This window comes from Balaenoptera musculus, chromosome 14 (genome assembly GCF_009873245.2).
Source record: "Balaenoptera musculus isolate JJ_BM4_2016_0621 chromosome 14, mBalMus1.pri.v3, whole genome shotgun sequence".
NCBI classification, from domain to species: Eukaryota; Metazoa; Chordata; class Mammalia; order Artiodactyla; family Balaenopteridae; genus Balaenoptera; species Balaenoptera musculus.
Window position 1 is genome coordinate 8,989,626 of NC_045798.1, and position 18,546 is coordinate 9,008,171.

Here is an 18,546-nt window from a genome sequence, read left to right on the forward strand (position 1 = left end):
TTAGTTGCTCTGCGGCATGTGGGAATCTCCCCGGATCAGGGCTCGAACCCGTGTCTCCTGCATTGGCAGGCGGATTCTTAATCACTGCGCCACCAGGGAAGCCAGCCAACTCTGATTCTTAAGCATAATAATCTGATTTTATGTTCTGAAATTATTTTTCCTTTTTTCTACTTTTCCATGGATTGATATGGCCATCCATTTTTATTGCATAGTAGCCCATATCTGTTTGCCATATTTTTTACTTATTCATAATTTATAAGAACACTAATGGTGTCTTACCAGATAAGACCAATATTTCATCCAGCCCTGGCCTCTCTTTCTGACAGGGCATCTAACTGTGTTTTCTGGGAAGATCTGGCATGTTCTGTGCTCAAACATCAGAGATACATCTTGAATTCCTCTAATTTCTCTCTCATGACTTGTTTTGACTTTGCCGCCTGTGAAGTTATTAAAACCCTTCAAACCATCTCCTATATGCTCTGTTTTCACACTTTTGGGGGGTGGGGGGTATACATTTATTTAAACCAAGTTTAAAAATGCATTAGTATGGAAACTGGCTTGCCACAATAGTTCCATGCAACACTGTGAACATATAGAAAGGAAGAATTTTGTTGCATTTTATTATTTCACACACTCACTCTGTGAATTTATTTATTTTTAATATTTATTTATATATTTGGCTGCGCTGGGTCTTAGTTGCAGCACGCAGGATCTAGATCTAGTTCCCGAGATCTAGTTCCCTGACTGGGGATTGAACCCAGGCCCCCTGCATTGGGAGGGCAGAGTCTTAACCACTAGACTACCAGGGAAATCCCTCATTCTGTTAATTTATTGAGCACTTACTGTGTGTCTGGCATTTTGCCAAGGGTATTATACTGTATTTCTTAAAACAATTTGTAGCATTAGTCTATAAAACACTGTTCTTTATGAATTTATCTTGAGTCCTGTGAATGCTGAAGTAGTCCTATGATTTTATTGTTTGAGAAAAAGAATGTAAAAGGCACCTTTCTTTTTCTCCATAGTATTTGGGAAAGCGATCCAAGCACTCTCACGAATTAGTGATGAGCTGTGGCTAGACCCTTCTGAAAAAGGTGTAAGTAAGAAATTTAACTAATAGATTAAGGACAAAAGAAGATGTTTATAAATCCCAGTCCAGATTGAATGTTAACTAGGAAATCCAGAAATTCTAATCAGCCCTTTCACTGTTCATCTTTATTTTACATATCTAAATACATCTAGAGCGTGGTAAACTTAAAAATCGTACACAGTTGATTTAAGCCAGAAGAAACAAACTGGTGGTCAAGAGGCTAGATATGGCTTGCAGAAATGTTTTGTGGGGCCTGCACTATGTTTTTTTTAAAAAATGAAATAATTTTCTAACACTTAGTAATTGGGAGAGTCCACATAAAAATCTGAATTTCCTGATTCTGTTGAAAACTCAGAAGATCTGATAGTTTGGGGCCTGCATTCCCAAGTGGCAGTAGTTGGCTGACTAACAGTTTCTCCCCTTAGGCGAGGGAAAATTTTGCTGCAATCTTTTTACTCCCTTTTATATTGCCTTCTGCCACTTTGTGCTTTAAAGTTAAGGCCCCTGTGGGCATTTACATTTTTACAATTATAAATATGTTCTTGTTACCAAAAACAAACAAACAAGAGAAAAATACAATTTCAGCATGCAGGATTTTAGACTTAATACCTATATATAATATATTCCGTTTAGATGTGTGTACGTATGCAAATTAAATGCACACTGTATAATGCAGTCCATATTACATCAGTACTATAACTTATGTGTATAATGTAGTCCATATCATGCAGTTCACATCCCATAGCCTTACCCAGACACATTTCAGTGCGATGTTAAACATAATAGAATTTTTTAAATTAATCATTAAAGTTGATTTTTTCGTGTATAGCTATTATTTTATTTTTCTAGCTTGCTTTAAGATCTGTGAATTCTTGTCGGTCAGCATATGGATGTGTCCTCTTCTCGCCTGTGTTTTTTCAACATTATCAATGGTCAACCTCGGTGAAAACGAATGATAGTGACACAATATCGAATTTAAATTGCAAATTGGGAATGAAGGTAAGAGTAAGTGGGCATGGTTTTCTCTTGTATTGTAGAAATATTCATTATATAGGGCATAACACCTATTCTGTACTTAATACTTGGTTTAAATGGCATGCAAGACAGTCTGTTCATTTACGAATATACTTACTCTTCTTTTGTTAGGTTTTTTTTAAACTAATCAAGCAACCATATTAAGTATGTGCTCTTCTATAATGTGTTTGTGTTACAGTCAATTCTGCCTATCTTTAGATGTCTGAATTCCCTCGAAAGAAATGTAGAGAAATGCAAAATATTTACCAGATCTGATAAGTGCAAAGTAGTTATTCAATTCTTCTGCAGACATGGTAGGTATAATTAAATCCAGTTTAAAGTATGTGTGTGTTTTGTTAATATTTTTCATGTTTAGAATATTCAAACCGCATATCAAGACTTCCCATTGCACTACTGCTTAGAATTTGTATAGTTTTGCGGTAGGGCGGTTATAAATATTATCTTGTCTCTGTAGAAGTACTGTGAGTTGATTGGTATTAATTATTTCCTTTTTTGGCTTGTCAGTGGCACAAGCTTTGCCTGCACACAGACCAATTTTTTAAATGTCCATCTGAATTCTAACAATTGATTATTCTAAAATTAACTAGCTGCTTGATGATATTCTGTAAGACTGCCTTGGTAACAGTGTTCCTTGGAACGAACAGAAAAGAATAATGCCTACCTGTATTAAAAATGCTCCAGGAGGTAAATAGTATTTTATCTGGGGCTGAAAGAAGCATGGTAACTGGCCCAAGGGCACAGAACTAGTAAGTCACAGAGCCTGGATTTGAGTCCAGCCCCACAATAGTAGGAGCCAAAACCTTCATTCATTCTCTCTGCTACACCAAGAGATTTCCTGCCTCCTAGCCTTGCATGGTAGATATTCAAATGTTGTAGTCATATAGGATTTTACATGGTTAAATATGTATAGCATGGTGATAAAGTGCATGGACTCTGGAGGTCAACAAGGGCTGGGGTGGAATCCTGCTCTGCTTCTTCCTTGCTGAGACATTGGACGAATTATTTTACATCTTTGTGCCTCAGTTTCCCTATATGTAAAATGGGGACAATGGTAGTACCAGCCTCCTAGGGTTTTTGTGAAGCTTCAATGAGTTATAGCAAGTTATAGTTCTAAAGTGTTTAAAGAAATACCTGGCATATTTTCTAAGAGTTAGCGCTAGTAATATTTATAATGATTGCTGCTATTTTATTTGAAGTTACCAGTTAGGAGTGTATGTTTTAAAAAATCTTGTACTTGTGGTATTGGTCCAAATCTTTTTATAGTGGAATGGTCTTCTGGAAGGTTATATTAGTGTTACGATTTATCTTATATTTCTTAATTTTGTCTTACATTTATCTTAATATTTTTATTTCAGCTCTTACTCATATTATATTCCTTAATTTTTCCTCTGCAAAATATCAATTTTTAACATTATTTTTTCCTTCTTTGAGCTTCAGTTCATGTCATAGCAGAATCATGTAAAGAGCATGATTAAAAGCCCAGGAAGGGTGGGGGGAGGGATAAATTAGGAGTTTGGGATTAAAATATACACACTACTGTATATAAAATAGATAACCAACAAGGACCTACTGTGTAGCACAGGGAACTATACTCAATATCTTGTAATAAGCTATAACAGAAAAGAATCTAAAAAAGAATAATATATATATATATGTATAACTGAATCACTTTGCTGTACACCTGAAACTAACACATTGTAAATCAACTGTATTTCAGTAAAAATTAAAAAAAAAAGCACACACACACACAAAAAAAGCACTGCAAGCTCTGACATCACACAGATTTGGATGTGGATTCTTCTATAATTCTTATTACCTTTGTGACAGTACATAAGCTCTCTGAACCTTCATTTTCTTTTCTCTAGAATGGGGATAATCTTACCTACCCTCAGATTCTGGGGTTGTTGTGAGGATGAAGTGAGATCACATGTGTAAAGCACTTAGTGTGGTACCTGACACAGAGGCAGTACTGAATAGTCAGTGACTGATGTTATTACAATTATCCTCATCCCTTATTTCCAGCTAGATTTTATTTTTTAATTTTTTATTAAAAAAAATTTTTTTTGGCTGCACCGCGCGGCTTTCAGGATCTTAGTTCCCCGACCAGGGATTGAACCTGGGTCCTCGGCAGTGAAAGCATGGAGTCCTAACTACTGGACCACCAGGGAAGTCCCCAGCTAGATTTTAAAAAACCAACTTTTCAGCTTCTTAAGTATGTCTCAAGTGGCTTGATTAATGTCCAATACATATTTGTGATTGGTTGATTTTTAATAGCTTTTGTAGGGATGTTGTATGAGTTAGAATGCTATAAGTCAGCGGTCCCCAACCTTTTTGGCACCAGGGGCCGGTTTCGTGGAAGACAATTTTTCCACGGACGGGGGTGGGGGGATTGGGATGGTTCAGGTGGTAATGCCAGCGATGGGTAGCAATGGGGCTCAGCTGCCACTCACCTCCTGCTGTGCGGCCCGGGTGGTGGGGGTGGGGGATGGGGACCCCTGCTCTAAGTTACAAATAACGGGAAAAAAAAACCACCCAGAAAATCCAACTCAAACTGACTTAAACAATAAGGAGGAATATTGGCTCATGTAAACTAAAAGTTCAAAATTAGGTCATAGGCGTGTTTCGATCCGGGCTGCAGCAGCTGCTTCTCCTTCTTCTTTTTAAAATTCTCTCAGGTCTGCTTGCCTCCATGTGAGTTATACTAAGGCGAGCTTCTCTTATAAACTTTTTTTTTAATATCTTTATTGGAGTATAATTGCTTTACAGTGGTGTGTTAGTTTTGCTGTATGACAAAGTGGATCAGCCATGCATATACATATATCCCCATATCTCCTCCCCCTTGGCATCTCCCTCCTCTTATAAACTTTTAATAATGAGGTGACTTCTAGCAGCAGCAGCAGCTGGGGCTACATGCTTACTCTTTCACATCTGGGGGAGTGAGAGCCATACTTCATACATGCACTGAACAAAAGTGCTTGACTTTGCTCTGATTGGACCAACCTAAATTAATCCTGGGGAGCCAGGGGAATTCCACTCTCTAATTGCCTTGGCTTATTGCCATATCTGGACCAAATTCAATTGCAAGGGGGATAAGATTACATCAATTGATTTATACCAATGAGGGCCCACAAGTGATACTGGAAGTGAAGTCAGTCCCACCCAAACCTCATGGCTGCTACGTAACAGGGAAGGATGGCTCAGGAAGGAAGGGGGAAGTAGGGGATAGATGCTGATACCCAGTAAATGGGGTAAATAGTTATACTTTCCAAAACTGTATGTACCCAGCCCAGGAAATTATGTTTGCAATTTTATTTTTATAATCTGGTGGAGAAACATTGTTCAAATTTAGTTGAGAAAAATCACCTGGGCAGAGATATCCAATAAACTGCCAGAAATACATATTTGGAACTGGGGAAGAAATTAAAGACAGTGAAGTAAATTTGGCTCTCTTCATTGATAGAAAACAATTGCAAAAGCATGAGCTGCTAAAAAAGACTAACTTCTCTCAATCGAACCATAAATGGTTTCCAGAACGGTGATTTCTTAGGTTATTTAGCATCTGCTAATAGAAAAAAAAAAAGATGATTTATGTCATCAAGAACCAAGGTTCATATGAAATATTTACCTGCCTAATAATAATTCTATCAATTCTCTGTATTTTCATTGGCACTGGCCCCAGAGTGGCTAAAAATGAGTCAGTGAATTGTCCCTGAAGAACATGCTCTGATCCAAAGCACCTGCTAATAAGTTCTGTCCTGCTCAAGAAGACAGATCTCCGACAGAGAGGGGCTTCCATACGAGGGGTGCACTGGCTATTGAGTGAAAATAAAACCCTGATTCATACAGGTATATTAATGACATGGTTTCAAGAGGGCAGAATTTCCACTTCACGGTTTTAAGGTTTTGTAAAAGGGCATTCTACAGATACGCTAATGACTTTAAACTTGCATAACAGTGAACTTAAAGGGATTGGGAAACATTTGCCAACTTATAAGTATCATTAACCTCTGAAATTCCAAACCCCACAAATGGAACATCTCCAAAATAATGCTTGTTCCTTAGCTGTACCTCTTTAAGTTTGAAAGAGTTCTCTGGAGCCACTGAGGGAAGTTGCAAATTGAGCTATGAAACAGCAAGCAGAATTCTATCATAGCATCATATATGCCATGGCTGGCAGCTGATGGTATAAGGCAGTGCTCCTCAAGCGGTCCATGGACTGGCTGCTGAACCTCAAATTGTCTGTTACTGGTCTGTGAGAAGATAAGGAGCTTGTGTCAGAATTTAAGTCAACCACATTACTAGGCATTCTCTTTAGTTCCGCTGTTTTGTTTTTGTTTCAATAGTGAGACTTTCTCAATGAAGGAAGAAATTCTGGTGAAAATTCCTTGTCTCTTATAGTCCAGTACTTTGTGCAGCACTAGATAAAATCAATAAATGACACAGAGGAAACAGGACTTCTAAATTTTTATCCTGTTTGCATTCTATCAAGGAAAATTATTATTAAACTGGAAGACTAGAAAAACCACAATGAAGAAGTACACCAAGCCAAGTTGCTTTAAAAAGAGCACAAGGGATGTACTTGGGGCAAGAGATTCAAAGGAGAGAAAGGTGAAGAGGAAGGGCTATCTGGGTGGTAGCATCACATGTTGGTAAATTTCTTTTCTTTTTTTTTTTTTTAAACATCTTTATTGGAGTATAACTGCTTTACAATTGTGTGTTAGTTTCTGCTTTATAACAAAGTGGATCAGCTGTACGTATACATATATCCCCATATCTCCTCCCTCTTGCGTCTCCCTCCCCCCTCCCTATCCCACCCCTCTAGGTGGTCACAAAGCACCGAGATGATCTCTCTGTGCTATGCGGCTGCTTCCCAGTAGCTATCTATTTTATAATTGGTAGTATATATAAGTCCATGCCATTCTCTCACTTCATCCCAGCTTACCCTTCCCCCTCCCTGTGTCCTCAAGTCCATTATCTACATCTGCGTCTTTATTCCTGCCCTGCCCCTAGGTTCTTCATAACCATTTTTTTTAGATTCTATATATATGTGTTAGCATATGGTATTTGTTTTTCTCTAACTTACTTCACTCTGTATGACAGACTCTAGGTCCATCCACCTCACTACAAATAAGTCAATTTCGTTTCTTTTTATGACTGAGTAATATGCCATTGTATATATGTGCCACATCTTCTTTATCCATTCATCTGTAGATGGACATTTAGGTTGGTCCCATGTCCTGGCTATTGTAAATAGTGCTGCAATGAACACTGTGGTACATAATTCTTTTTGAATTATGGTTTTCTCAGGGTTTATGCCCAGTAGTGGGATTGCTGGGTCATATGGTTGTTCTAGTTTTAGTTTTTTAAGGAACCTCCATACTGTTCTCCATAGTGGCTGTATCTATTTACATTCCCACCAACAGTGCAAGAGGGTTCCCTTTACTCCACACCCTCTCCAGCATTTATTGTTTGTAGATTTTTTGATGATGGCCATTCTGACCGGTGTGAGGTGATACCTCATTGTAGTTTTGATTTGCATTTCTCTAATGATTAGTGATGTTGAGCATTCTTTCACATGTTTGTTGGCTATCTGTATATCTTCTTTGGAGAAATGTCTATTTAGGTCTTCTGCCCATTTTTGGATTGGGTTGTTTGTTTTTTTGATATTGAGCTGCATGAGCTGCTTGTAAATTTTGTAGAGTAATCCTTTGTCGTTTGCAAATATTTTCTTCATTTGCAAATATTTTCTCCCATTCTGAGGGTTGTCTTTTCGTCTTGTTTATGGTTTCCTTTGCTGTGCAAAAGCTTTTAAGTTTCATTAGGTCCCATTTGTTTATTTTTTTTTTATTTCCATTTCTCTAGGAGGTGGGTCAAAAAGGATCTTGCTGTGATTTATGTCATAGAGTGTTCTGCCTATGTTTTCCTCTAAGAGTTTTATAGTGTCTGGCCTTACATTTAGGTCTTTAATCCATTTTGAGTTTATTTTTGTATATGGTGTTAGGGAGCGTTCTAATTTCATTCTTTTAAGTGTAGCTGTCCAGTTTTCCCAGCACCACTTATTGAAGAGGCTGTCTTTTCTCTATTGTATATGTTTGCCTCCAAATCAAAAATAAGGTGACCATATGTGCATGGGTTTATCTCTGGGCTTTCTATCCTGTTCCATTGATCTATATTTCTGTTTTTGTGCCAGTGCCATACTGTCTTGATTACTATAGCTTTGTAGTATAGTCTGAAGTCAAGGAGCCTGATTCCTCTAGCTCTGTTTTTATTTCTTAAGATTGCTTGGCTATTCGGGGTCTTTTGTGTTTCCATACAAATTGTGAAATTTTTTGTTCTAGTTCTGTGAAAAATGCCATTGGTAGTTTGATAGGGATTGCATTGAATCTGTAGATTGCTTTGGGTAGTATAGTCATCTCCACAATGTTGATTCTTCCAATCCAAGAACATGGTATATCTCTCCATCTGTTTGTATCATCTGTAATTTCTTTCATCAGTGTCTTTTTTTTTTCTTTTATTTATTTATTTATTTATTTATTTATTTATTTATTTATTTATGGCTGTGTTGGGTCTTCGTTTCTGTGTGAGGGCTTTCTCTAGTTGCGGCGAGCGGGGGCCACTCTTCATCATGGTGCGTGGGCCTCTCACTGTTGCAGCCTCTCTTGTTGCGGAGCACAAGCTCCAGACACGCAGGCTCAGTAGTTGTGGCTCACAGGCCCAGCTGCTCCGCGGCATGTGGGATCTTCGCAGACCAGGGCTCGAACCCATGTCCCCTGCATTGGCAGGCAGATTCTCAACCACTGCGCCACCAGGGAAGCCCCCTCATCAGTGTCTTATAGTTTTCTGCATACAGGTCTTTTGTATCCTTAGGTAGGTTTATTCCTAGGTATTTTATTCTTTTTGTTGCAATGGTAAATGGGAGTGTTTCCTTAATTTCTCTTTCAGGTTTTTCATCATTAGTGTATAGGAATGCAAGAGATTTCTGTGCATTAATTTTGTATCCTGCTGCTTTACCAAATTCATTGATTAGCTCTAGTAGTTTTCTGGTAGCATCTTTAGGATTCTCTCTCTATAGTATCATGTCATCTGCAAACAGTGACAGCTTTACTTCTTCTTTTCTGATTTGGATTCCTTTTATTTCTTTTTCTTCTCTGATTGCTGTGGCTAAAACTTCCAAAACTATGTTGAATAATAGTGGTGAGAGTGGGCAACCTTGTCTTGTTCCTGATCTTAGTGGAAATGGTTTCCGTTTTTCACCACTGAGAACGATGTTGGCTGTGGGTTTGTCATATATGGCCTTTATTATGTTGAGGTAAGTTCCTTCTATGCCTACTTTCTGGAGGGTTTTTATCATAAATGGGTGTTGAATTTTGTCGAAAGCTTTTTCTGCATCTATTGAGATGATCATATGGTTTTTCTCCTTCAATTTGTTAATATGGTGTATCACATTGATTTATTTGCATATATTGAAGAATCCTTGCATTCCTGGGATAAACCCCACTTGATCATGGTGTATGATCCTTTTAATGTGCTGTTGGATTCTGTTTGCTAGTATTTTGTTGAGGATTTTTGCGTCTATGTTCATCAGTGATATTGGCCTGTAGTTTTCTTTCCTTGTGACACCTTTGTCTGGTTTTGGTATCAGGGTGATGGTGGCCTCGTAGAATGAGTTTGGGAGTGTTCCTCCCTCTGCTATATTTTGGAAGAGTTTGAGAAGGATAGGTGTTAGCTCTTCTCTAAATGTTTGATAGAATTTGCCTGTGAAGCCATCTGGTCCTGGGCTAAATTTCTAATAGTCAGAAATGGGAAGGCATTCTATGATGAGGGAGCAGTGTGGTCAAAGGTATAGACTGAAAGTGTTTAGTGTGTTAAGGAAAAAGGGGAAGGAGGCAAGTAGCAGGAATGAAAGCACCAGGGATAACAAAGAAATAAGACATTTCTCAGCTTGGACATCCTCGGCAATGCCAATAGAACTTTCACCCAAGTCAGGTATTTGTTATAGAGATATGATTGTGCTTGTATATGCATGGGCTATTTCTAAAGAATACCTAAGAAACTGGTAACCGTAGTTACCTCTGAGGAGGGTACTGGGGTGGCAGGAGTCAGAGGTGGAGGGTGACTTATTTTCACTGTCTATTCTTTGGTATCTTTTGAATTTTATACCATGTACATCTATTACCTTCTATTACCTATCCATCTAAAAGTAACTTGAAAATATTTTTTAAAATAGGTAAAATATGCCAACTTTTGAGCTTTGTGTCTTCCCAAAATAGCAGCCACAGTAATCCCTTTAAAATAGGTCAGATTATGTCACTCCAGTGCTTAAAATTCTCAAAAAGCTCACCATTTTACCCAAGGTAAAAGCCGAAGATCTTACAATGGCCAGTAAGGCCCCACATGATCCGGGAGTCCCAGGCTGGGCCCCTGTTCTCTCTGCCTAGCAAGCTCCTTCTCCAGATAGCACATGGCTTGCTCTTTCAAAAACCTCCTTCAGTCTTGCTCAAATGGCATCTTTTCCATGAGGTCTTCCTTGACCTCCTTATTTGAAATTGCTGCCCACCACCACCGGCACTCCCCAGCCCCCTTTCAGCTTTCCTTTTTTCTTGTGCTACTTATCACTATGTGACAGACCAATTATTTTACTTTTTCTTTTTTTGGCCACACCGCACGGCATGCAGGATCTTAGTTCCCCGACCAGGGAGCAAACCTGTGCCCTCTGCAGTGGAAGCACGGAGTCTTAACAACTGGACCACCAGGGAAGTACTACTTTTGATTTTCTTATTGTTTGCCTCCCTTCGCTAAAATGTAAGCTCTGTGAGGTCAGAAATTTTTGTCTGAGTTGTTCTTTGCTAGTCCACAGCTCCAAAATTCGTCCCTGTGTGTTTCCCTACTTTGAATCTCAGCTGGCCTTGGAGTTGCTTTGATATCAATAGAATGCACTAGAAGTGATGTTGTGTGAGTTCCAAGCCTAGGCCTCAAGAAGCCTGTCAGCTTCCACTGTTAAACTAAGAACATTTCCATCAGCATGAGAATAAGCACAGCCCAGCACAGACTCCTGGAAGATTGGAGACCATGTGGTGAGAGGCCCCAGCCATCCCGGCTGTCTCTGTTGTCCCAACTGTGAGGCCCCAGATATGAATGTGAGGCCATTCAAAATGATCCAGCCACAGCTAAGCCAACCCAAACCAGAGGAGCCACTCAGCTGAATTGTTAGAAATAACAAACGTTTGTTATTTTGGGCCACTAAATTTCTGATTAAAATTTGTGGTTTTTAATCCATTAAAAACTAACTGATCAGGAATGCCTTGGTGGCGCAGTGGTTAAGAATCCGCCTGCCAATGCAGGGGACACAGGTTAGAGCCCTGGTCCGGGAAGATCCCACATGCCGCGGAGCAACGAAGTCCATGAGCCACAACTACTGAGCCCGCGCACCACAACGAAGAGTAGCCCCTACTCGCCGCAACTAGAGAAAGACTGCACGCAGCAACAAAGACCCAACACAGCCAAAAAATTAATTAATTAATTTAAAAAAACAAAAACCAAAAAACTAAGTGGTCAGGGACTTCCTTGGCAGTCCAGTGGTTAAGACTCCGCGCTCGGAATGCAGGGGGCACAGGTTCGATCCCTGGTCAGGAAGGTCACACACGCCTCACTGCGTGGTCAAAAAAAAAAAAAAACCACAACAAAACAAAAAAAAGAACAACTGATCAGCCTTGTACACAGTAAGTGCTCAGTAAATATTTATGAAAATAATAAATATTGCTGTTGTTATTAATTCAGTTAAAAAATAAGTTGAGAAATGTTGTTTATGGTGAATCCTTTTGATTCTCATTGTAACATTATTATGCTGTCGAAAGTTATAGCCCACCTGGATTTTATTACACGGGCTCCATATTCAAACTCAGATTCAGAAAAAAAAAAGAGATAAAACAAACTTAGATTCAAATTCTAGCTATACTTGTTAAAACAGCATAGCCTTGAAGTCATTTAACAGAGCTAGAGCTATAGTTTCCTCTTCTGAGATCAAGTACCTATCCCATAGGCATAGTGTGAGGATCAGAGGTAATGTATGTACAACATATCCTGCAGTTGCTGGTACATTGGGCCGTAGCCATAATTGCTCCACAGTCCTCTTCTCCTCTCAGAGGGAAAGAATTCACAGACTGGATGCTCAGGTTTTACTTTTAAAGTTCCCATCCAAAAATATCAGTTTGGATGAAAAATACTGAAAAAGAATCATAGATGTATGATCTGTTTTGGGCAATTACTATTTTACACACAATTTAAGAAATTACCTGTATTTCAAAAGAATGTGGGAACTCTACTGCCTAATTGGTTGGAGGGTGTGACATGTTACATGGTGTCCACTAGGGAGCGATAAACACATTCATTAAGGGATAGTGCTTCTTGTGAGCTTTGTGCACCTGTCAGATATTAAATATTACTTTAATTTTATTATTTTAATCTGGCTCTGAAGCTTAAAGACTTTTAAAAATCTGTTAATTTTGCACTTAAAATTATTAACTGGTTGCTTTATTTTTTTAAGGTATTAAAAGGATTCATAATGTGTGTTTTCAAGAAAGTCAGCCTTTGCAAGTTATTTTTGAAAAGAATATGTGTTCTAACACACTAGTGATTCAGCCAAGGTAATGAGTTCTCTGTTGTTTATTTTTATTTTTCTGAAAAGATTATGGTCACAGAGTGAAGAATTAATAGCCTAGAGCTTTTAAATCAGTTAACATTTTTTTAAGCTAACACTGGACTTGTAGAAATCACCTTACAGGATCAAGAGGAAACCTTGAGAAAGATAAAAGTAGATAATAACTGCCTAATGGTAGAAATAATAATTTAGTGGCCAAAATGTTCTAGAAGTATCCCATCAGTGGCTTTCTACATCAAGTGGTATTAAGAGAAAAATATATTATCTAATAATACTTTGCATTTATATGGTGCCTTCTATCTGAGTCTTAACACACACAGCATGAGGAAATTTTAACACTTTTTACATGAACTGATTTTATCCCTAAGTGTTTGTTTGTTTGTTTGTTTTTTCTAGAGAATGAGTGGGACATATTTGTCAGTGAAAGGTACTCAATTTTTCAGTTAAGCTGTAGCTTAAACATTAATTACTTTGTAAGCCAAAAGATATTTTATCCTTATTGTTTTTTAAATTACAAAAGAAATACATGCTCCTTGCAATACATCTAAAATTTATAGAAGAGTGCAGAGATGAAAAATGGAAGTCTTTCTCCTCTACTTGCCGCATATATCCCACTTGGCAGGGGTTTAACATCTATTAACAATGTGGTGTATATCCTTCTATATCATCTTCTATTTATAGGCAGTCTTTCTATAACTTTCTTTTTCCCTATAGCTATGGATATCTTTCTTTCTCTCTTTTTCTCCTTCTCTCTCAAATTTATATCACCTACTAGACACATACATAGTTTTTTAAAAGAAAATGTCCTACTATCCTTATTGTTTGGCAACTTCCTTTTTTAGTGTCTATGTCAGTTTAGTTAAATCAATTTTATTCTTTTTAATGATTGCATAATTTTTAATTGTATGAGTGAACCATAATTTAGTTACCCATTACCCTATTAGTGAAAAAGTTGGTTGTTTCTGACTTTTTGCCATCACAAACACTGCTGCTAGTAGTGCATAAGATAGTGTATTAGTTACCTATTTCTGTGAAGCAAATTTCCCCATAACTTAAAGCTTTAAAAAAACCCAGTTGTTTATTACTTCAAAATAATAAGTGTGGCTTAGCTGGGTGCTTTTGGCTCAAGGTTTCTCATGAGGTTGAAGTCAAGCCGTCAGCCAGGGCTGTGGTCTCATCTGAAGGCTGAACTTGGAGAAATTCACTCCCAAGCTCACTGACATGGCTGTGGGAGGCCTCAGAAAGTCAGCTTCTAAGCTCACCCATGTGGTTGCTGGTAGGCCTCAGTTCCTCACCATGCAGGCTGGCCGATTGTCCTCACAACATGGCACCTGGTAACCAGAGGGAGAGAGAGAGAGGGAAAGAGAGAAGGAAACTCCTATTATGGAAGACATAGTCTTTTTTTTATATATATATAAAAAAAAAAGTCATTTTTTTGGTGTTTATTTTATTACTAGGGAGTTTGAGCATCTTTTCATATATTTATTAGCAATTTGTATTTTTCTTCCTTTTTGAATTGCACATTCATGTTGTCATTTTTGGTATCAGGTTGTTTAGTATCTTGTACAACACCTCTCCCTTAACACTGGAAAAGTTTCCAGATTAATTTGGTAGGTGTTCCTGACATTTTGGCATCGAGAAACTCTGCTAATCTAATGTCTAGTGGCAGGTTAACACTAACATTACAGAAATTCTAAGAATCTCATTTTTATCTGACCTCACCTCAATTTAAAAAATAGGCCAGGGCTTCCCTGGTGGTGCAGTGGTTAAGAATCCGCCTGCCAATTCAGGGGACACGGGTTTAAGCCCTGGTCCGGGAAGATCCCACATGCTGTGGGGCAGCTAAGCCCCTGTGCCACAGCTACTGAGCCTGCGTTCTAGAGCCCGTGAGCCACAACTACTGAGCTCACGTGCCACAGCTACTGAAGCCCACGTGCCTAGAGCCCGTGCTTCACAACAAGAGAAGCCACCACAATGAGAAGCCCGCGCACCACAACAAAGAGTAGCCCCGGCTCACCGCAACTAGAGAAAGCCTGTGCGCAGCAATGAAGAACAAAACAAAACAAACAAAAAATAGGCCAGAACTTTTAATGCAATAATAAAAAGATAATAAATAACCTAACTAAAAAATGGGCAAAGGATTTGAATGGACATTTTTCCAAAGAACGTATGCAAATGGCCAACAAGCACATGAAAAGATGATCAACACCATTTGTTGTTAGGGAAATGCAAATCAAACAATTTTAAATCTGTGAATTGTGTAGAACGTGAATTATATCTCAATAAAGGTGTTTTAAAAAAGGGAGCCCAGGATGAAAGGGCATTTGGGATGTCAGGACAACCTTGAAAGAAATAGTTAATAATCTAGGACAAGTGACAAAGGGAAAGAGAATACAGGCAGCAGACTGCTTGTAAACCTCTACCCCTCGACTGCGTCTCCAGCATAGTTCACCCCAGTTCTGTTTGAACATCTCCATTTTCTAGTATCTCCCTTAGGAGTATGATCCCAGGTCATTTTTGTTAAAAAATGTATTGGGTATGTGAAAGAATAGAATTAAAGATATTTTATTCTAGTGTTTGGTTTATTCTGCAGTTTTCACATGTTTTACTTAGAATATATTTTGCTATTCTCTTGGCCTTCAAATGTTGTTGTAATTCTTTCTTTTTTTTTGGCCGCAGCCGAGCGGCTTTCAGGATCTTAGTTCCCCGACCAAGGATTGATCCCAGCCCCCAGCAGTGAAAGCGCCGGGTCCTAACCACTGGACTGCCAGGGGATTCCTAATATTGTAATTTTAAGATATACTAAAAATATAGCAGCTCATATAGAAGAATGAAGATAGGTTTTTTGGGTAGATTTTTCTAAATCCAGGACAATTAACCTATTTATTTCCAGGTTAAAGATGAGTCCCATTTAATATGATAATTTCTTTCTGTTTGTTCTTCAAATAATGTACTACTGTTCCTTACATTTTATAGAGTGCTTGCTGAGGCAATTGTTCTTTTTACATCGAGTCAAGAGGAAGTTACTCTTGCTGTTACTCCACTGAACGTTTGCATTAAGAGTTCTAATGAGGAATCAATGGGTAAGGATTACATCTGTCACTGTGCTTTGATGGAATATTACTTCCTGGCTTTCCTGATTACTGTACGGTTATACAGCAAATATTAGTGACATAATACTTTTTCTTGTCTAAAAGGCAGTAAAATGTAGAAAGATCATTAAAATTTTTAAGAGACCTGAGAAATTTGTCACAATCAGTAATTAAAATACTTGGCTTTGAAATTCAGATTGTTTTAAAATTAGGAGAATGAGACTTCCCTGGTTGCACAGTGGTTAAGAACCCACCTGCCAATACAGGGGACATGGGTTCGAGCCCTGGTCCGGGAAGAGCCCACGTGCCGCAGAGGAACTAACCCACGAGCCACAACTACTGAGCCCGAGTGCCACAACTACTGAAGCCCGCGTGCCTAGAGCCTGTGCTCTGCAACAAAGAGAAGCCACTGCAATGAGAAACCTGTGCACCGTGAGGAAGAGCAGCCCCTGCTCGCCGCAACTAGAGAAAGCCCACACGCAGCAATGAAGACCCAACGCAGCCAAAAATAAATAAATAAACAAATAAATAAATTTATTAAAAAAATAAAATTAGAATGGTTACTGAGAAAAATATTTTTTCAGTTAAAATTTTAAGGTCTATTTCTCATCCTTTGTATTTAGCATAAAGAAAAATTAAGAGGTCAGCAATCCAGTTGAGATGATCTTTGACCACATAAAAAGGAAAAGTAACTTTAAGTTAGAAATGTAAGATATTCCAGATGGCAAATATATAGGGCAGAAAATGTGAATATTTCTTAATGAATGAAATATTATTATTATTATTATTTTTAATTGGTCTAGAATGTTGCCTAGGAATCAGAATTTTTTTTTCTTTTTTTAATTAAACCTTTCTTACAACACTTCTTAATTTTATTTATTTATTTATTTTTGCTGTGTTGGGTCTTCGTTTCTGTGCGAGGGCTTTCTCTAGTTGTGGCGAGTGGAGGCCACTCTTCATCGTGGTGCGCGGGCCTCTCACTGTCGCGGCCTCTCTTGTTGCGGAGCACAGGCTCCAGACGCGCAGGCTCAGTAATTGTGGCTCACGGGCCTAGTTGCTCCGCGGCGTGTGGGATCTTCCCAGACCAGGGCTCGAACCCGTGTCCCCTGCATTGGCAGGCAGATTCTCAACCACTGCGCCACCAGGGAAGCCCTTGTGGCTATTTTTAACTTATCACTTATGCTTATATTTTCTTATCAAAATTTAACAAATACCTCTGGAACTAATTTTATTCTTTACTTTCCTATAACATTGAGCAGATTTGACCAATTCTGTATACAGTGAGATGTTTGTTGGGCCAGATGAGTTTGACTTCTTCCAAATTGGAGTTGACACTGAAATAACATTTTGCTTCAAAGAACTGAAGGTAAGCCAAAATTTGTGTTCAAATAGAATTATCAATGGCAATTTTTAATAAAGATTTCACATTTTTCCCCTTTTTTTCCTTTCAGGGAATGCTGACATTTTCAGAAGCTACACATGCTCCTATAGCCATTCATTTTGATTTTCCTGGGAAGTAGGTCCTTGGGAAATTTCTGAGTTTGTTTCTTTTTCTTTTGTCATACATTAATAATAAAACCCTTTGGTTCACTTTGAAATTAATTCACACCTCAGGAATTCCTTAACTTTACTAGCAACACTTATCAAACTAAAATTTTGAAAGGTGTCATAACCTAGAGTTCTTTTTATTGGTAACTTGATTTAGAAAGATATATTATTCTGAAGAGTAAAAACATTTATAAACTTGACATACTGAATAAATTGCCGAATTAGAAAATTATACATGGCTTAAACAAGTTAAATCTCTATGAAACTATGGTACTTTATATGATATTTCAGAACTAAAATTTCAGAGAGATTGGGCTAGGATGAATGTGTTTTATGAAATTGGATGTGATGATTTCTAAGGACCCTTTTAGTTCTTAGGACTGTCTCAATTTGTGAAAAGACAAGACTTTTACTGTTTCTTTTTACTCCAAAATTAAGAATCATTTTTTAATGTTTTCCCAATGTCCATCAGAAAATGAGTGTGAGTGTGATGAGTGTGATGTTTGCTCTGACTTTGCCTTTTTTAGACCCATGGCTTTAAGTATTGACGATATGTTATTGGAAGCCAACTTTATTTTGGCTACATTAGCTGATGAGCCAAGTAGAGAGTCTTCTCCACAATCACTGTATCTTTCACAAAAACGAAAAAGGTAAGGCCATGTTTTAACGTCTTTATTGGTTGGGATAAAGCCATTGCAGTCTTATTCTGAAATAATTCAATGGCATTCATTTAGGAAACAATTGAGGATGAAAACATTAGAAGATCAGAAATTTTAACTGAATCAGGAAAGCTCCAGGAAGACCTAACTGTAACAGAGAAATATCACCCATCTTTCACTAGATATTTGCTTTTTCTCTTATGATCACAACTTAACAGGACTGCCTGGTTTATCTTTGTCGTTACCTAAAACTCATTTCCATTTTCGGTAGTTGTTTTTTAGGAGTGATATAGTGTTAAGGTTCACAGGAAAGTTTGTATTCACTACCCAGAACTCTCTTTCTTAGAGAGAGAAACAGCCATTGCTTTTCTTTCTTTTTTCCCCTTTTGTCTCTCTCTCTCTTTTTTTTTTTTAATTTTGGCTGTGCTGCGCGGCTTGAGGGATCTCAGTTCCCCAACCAGGGATTGA

The 18,546-nt window shown here is 38.1% G+C and overlaps 1 protein-coding gene and 1 non-coding gene across 2 annotated transcripts in view; one reads left to right on the forward strand and one right to left on the reverse strand.

The window, feature by feature from the left end:
• RAD9B (RAD9 checkpoint clamp component B) overlaps window positions 1-18,546 on the forward strand; it is a 30,427-nt gene that overhangs the window by 1,597 nt on the left and 10,284 nt on the right. The window contains exons 2-9 of the mRNA XM_036823374.1: window positions 1,023-1,093; window positions 1,937-2,086; window positions 2,301-2,415; window positions 12,666-12,765; window positions 15,756-15,862; window positions 17,131-17,237; window positions 17,323-17,387; window positions 17,947-18,069. Coding sequence (XP_036679269.1) covers window positions 1,023-1,093; window positions 1,937-2,086; window positions 2,301-2,415; window positions 12,666-12,765; window positions 15,756-15,862; window positions 17,131-17,237; window positions 17,323-17,387; window positions 17,947-18,069 — 838 coding nt within the window. The remainder of the gene's footprint in view (window positions 1-1,022; window positions 1,094-1,936; window positions 2,087-2,300; window positions 2,416-12,665; window positions 12,766-15,755; window positions 15,863-17,130; window positions 17,238-17,322; window positions 17,388-17,946; window positions 18,070-18,546) is intronic.
• Window positions 737-809, reverse strand: TRNAG-CCC. Its single transcript has one exon. It is a non-coding gene; the product is annotated as a tRNA-Gly (tRNA).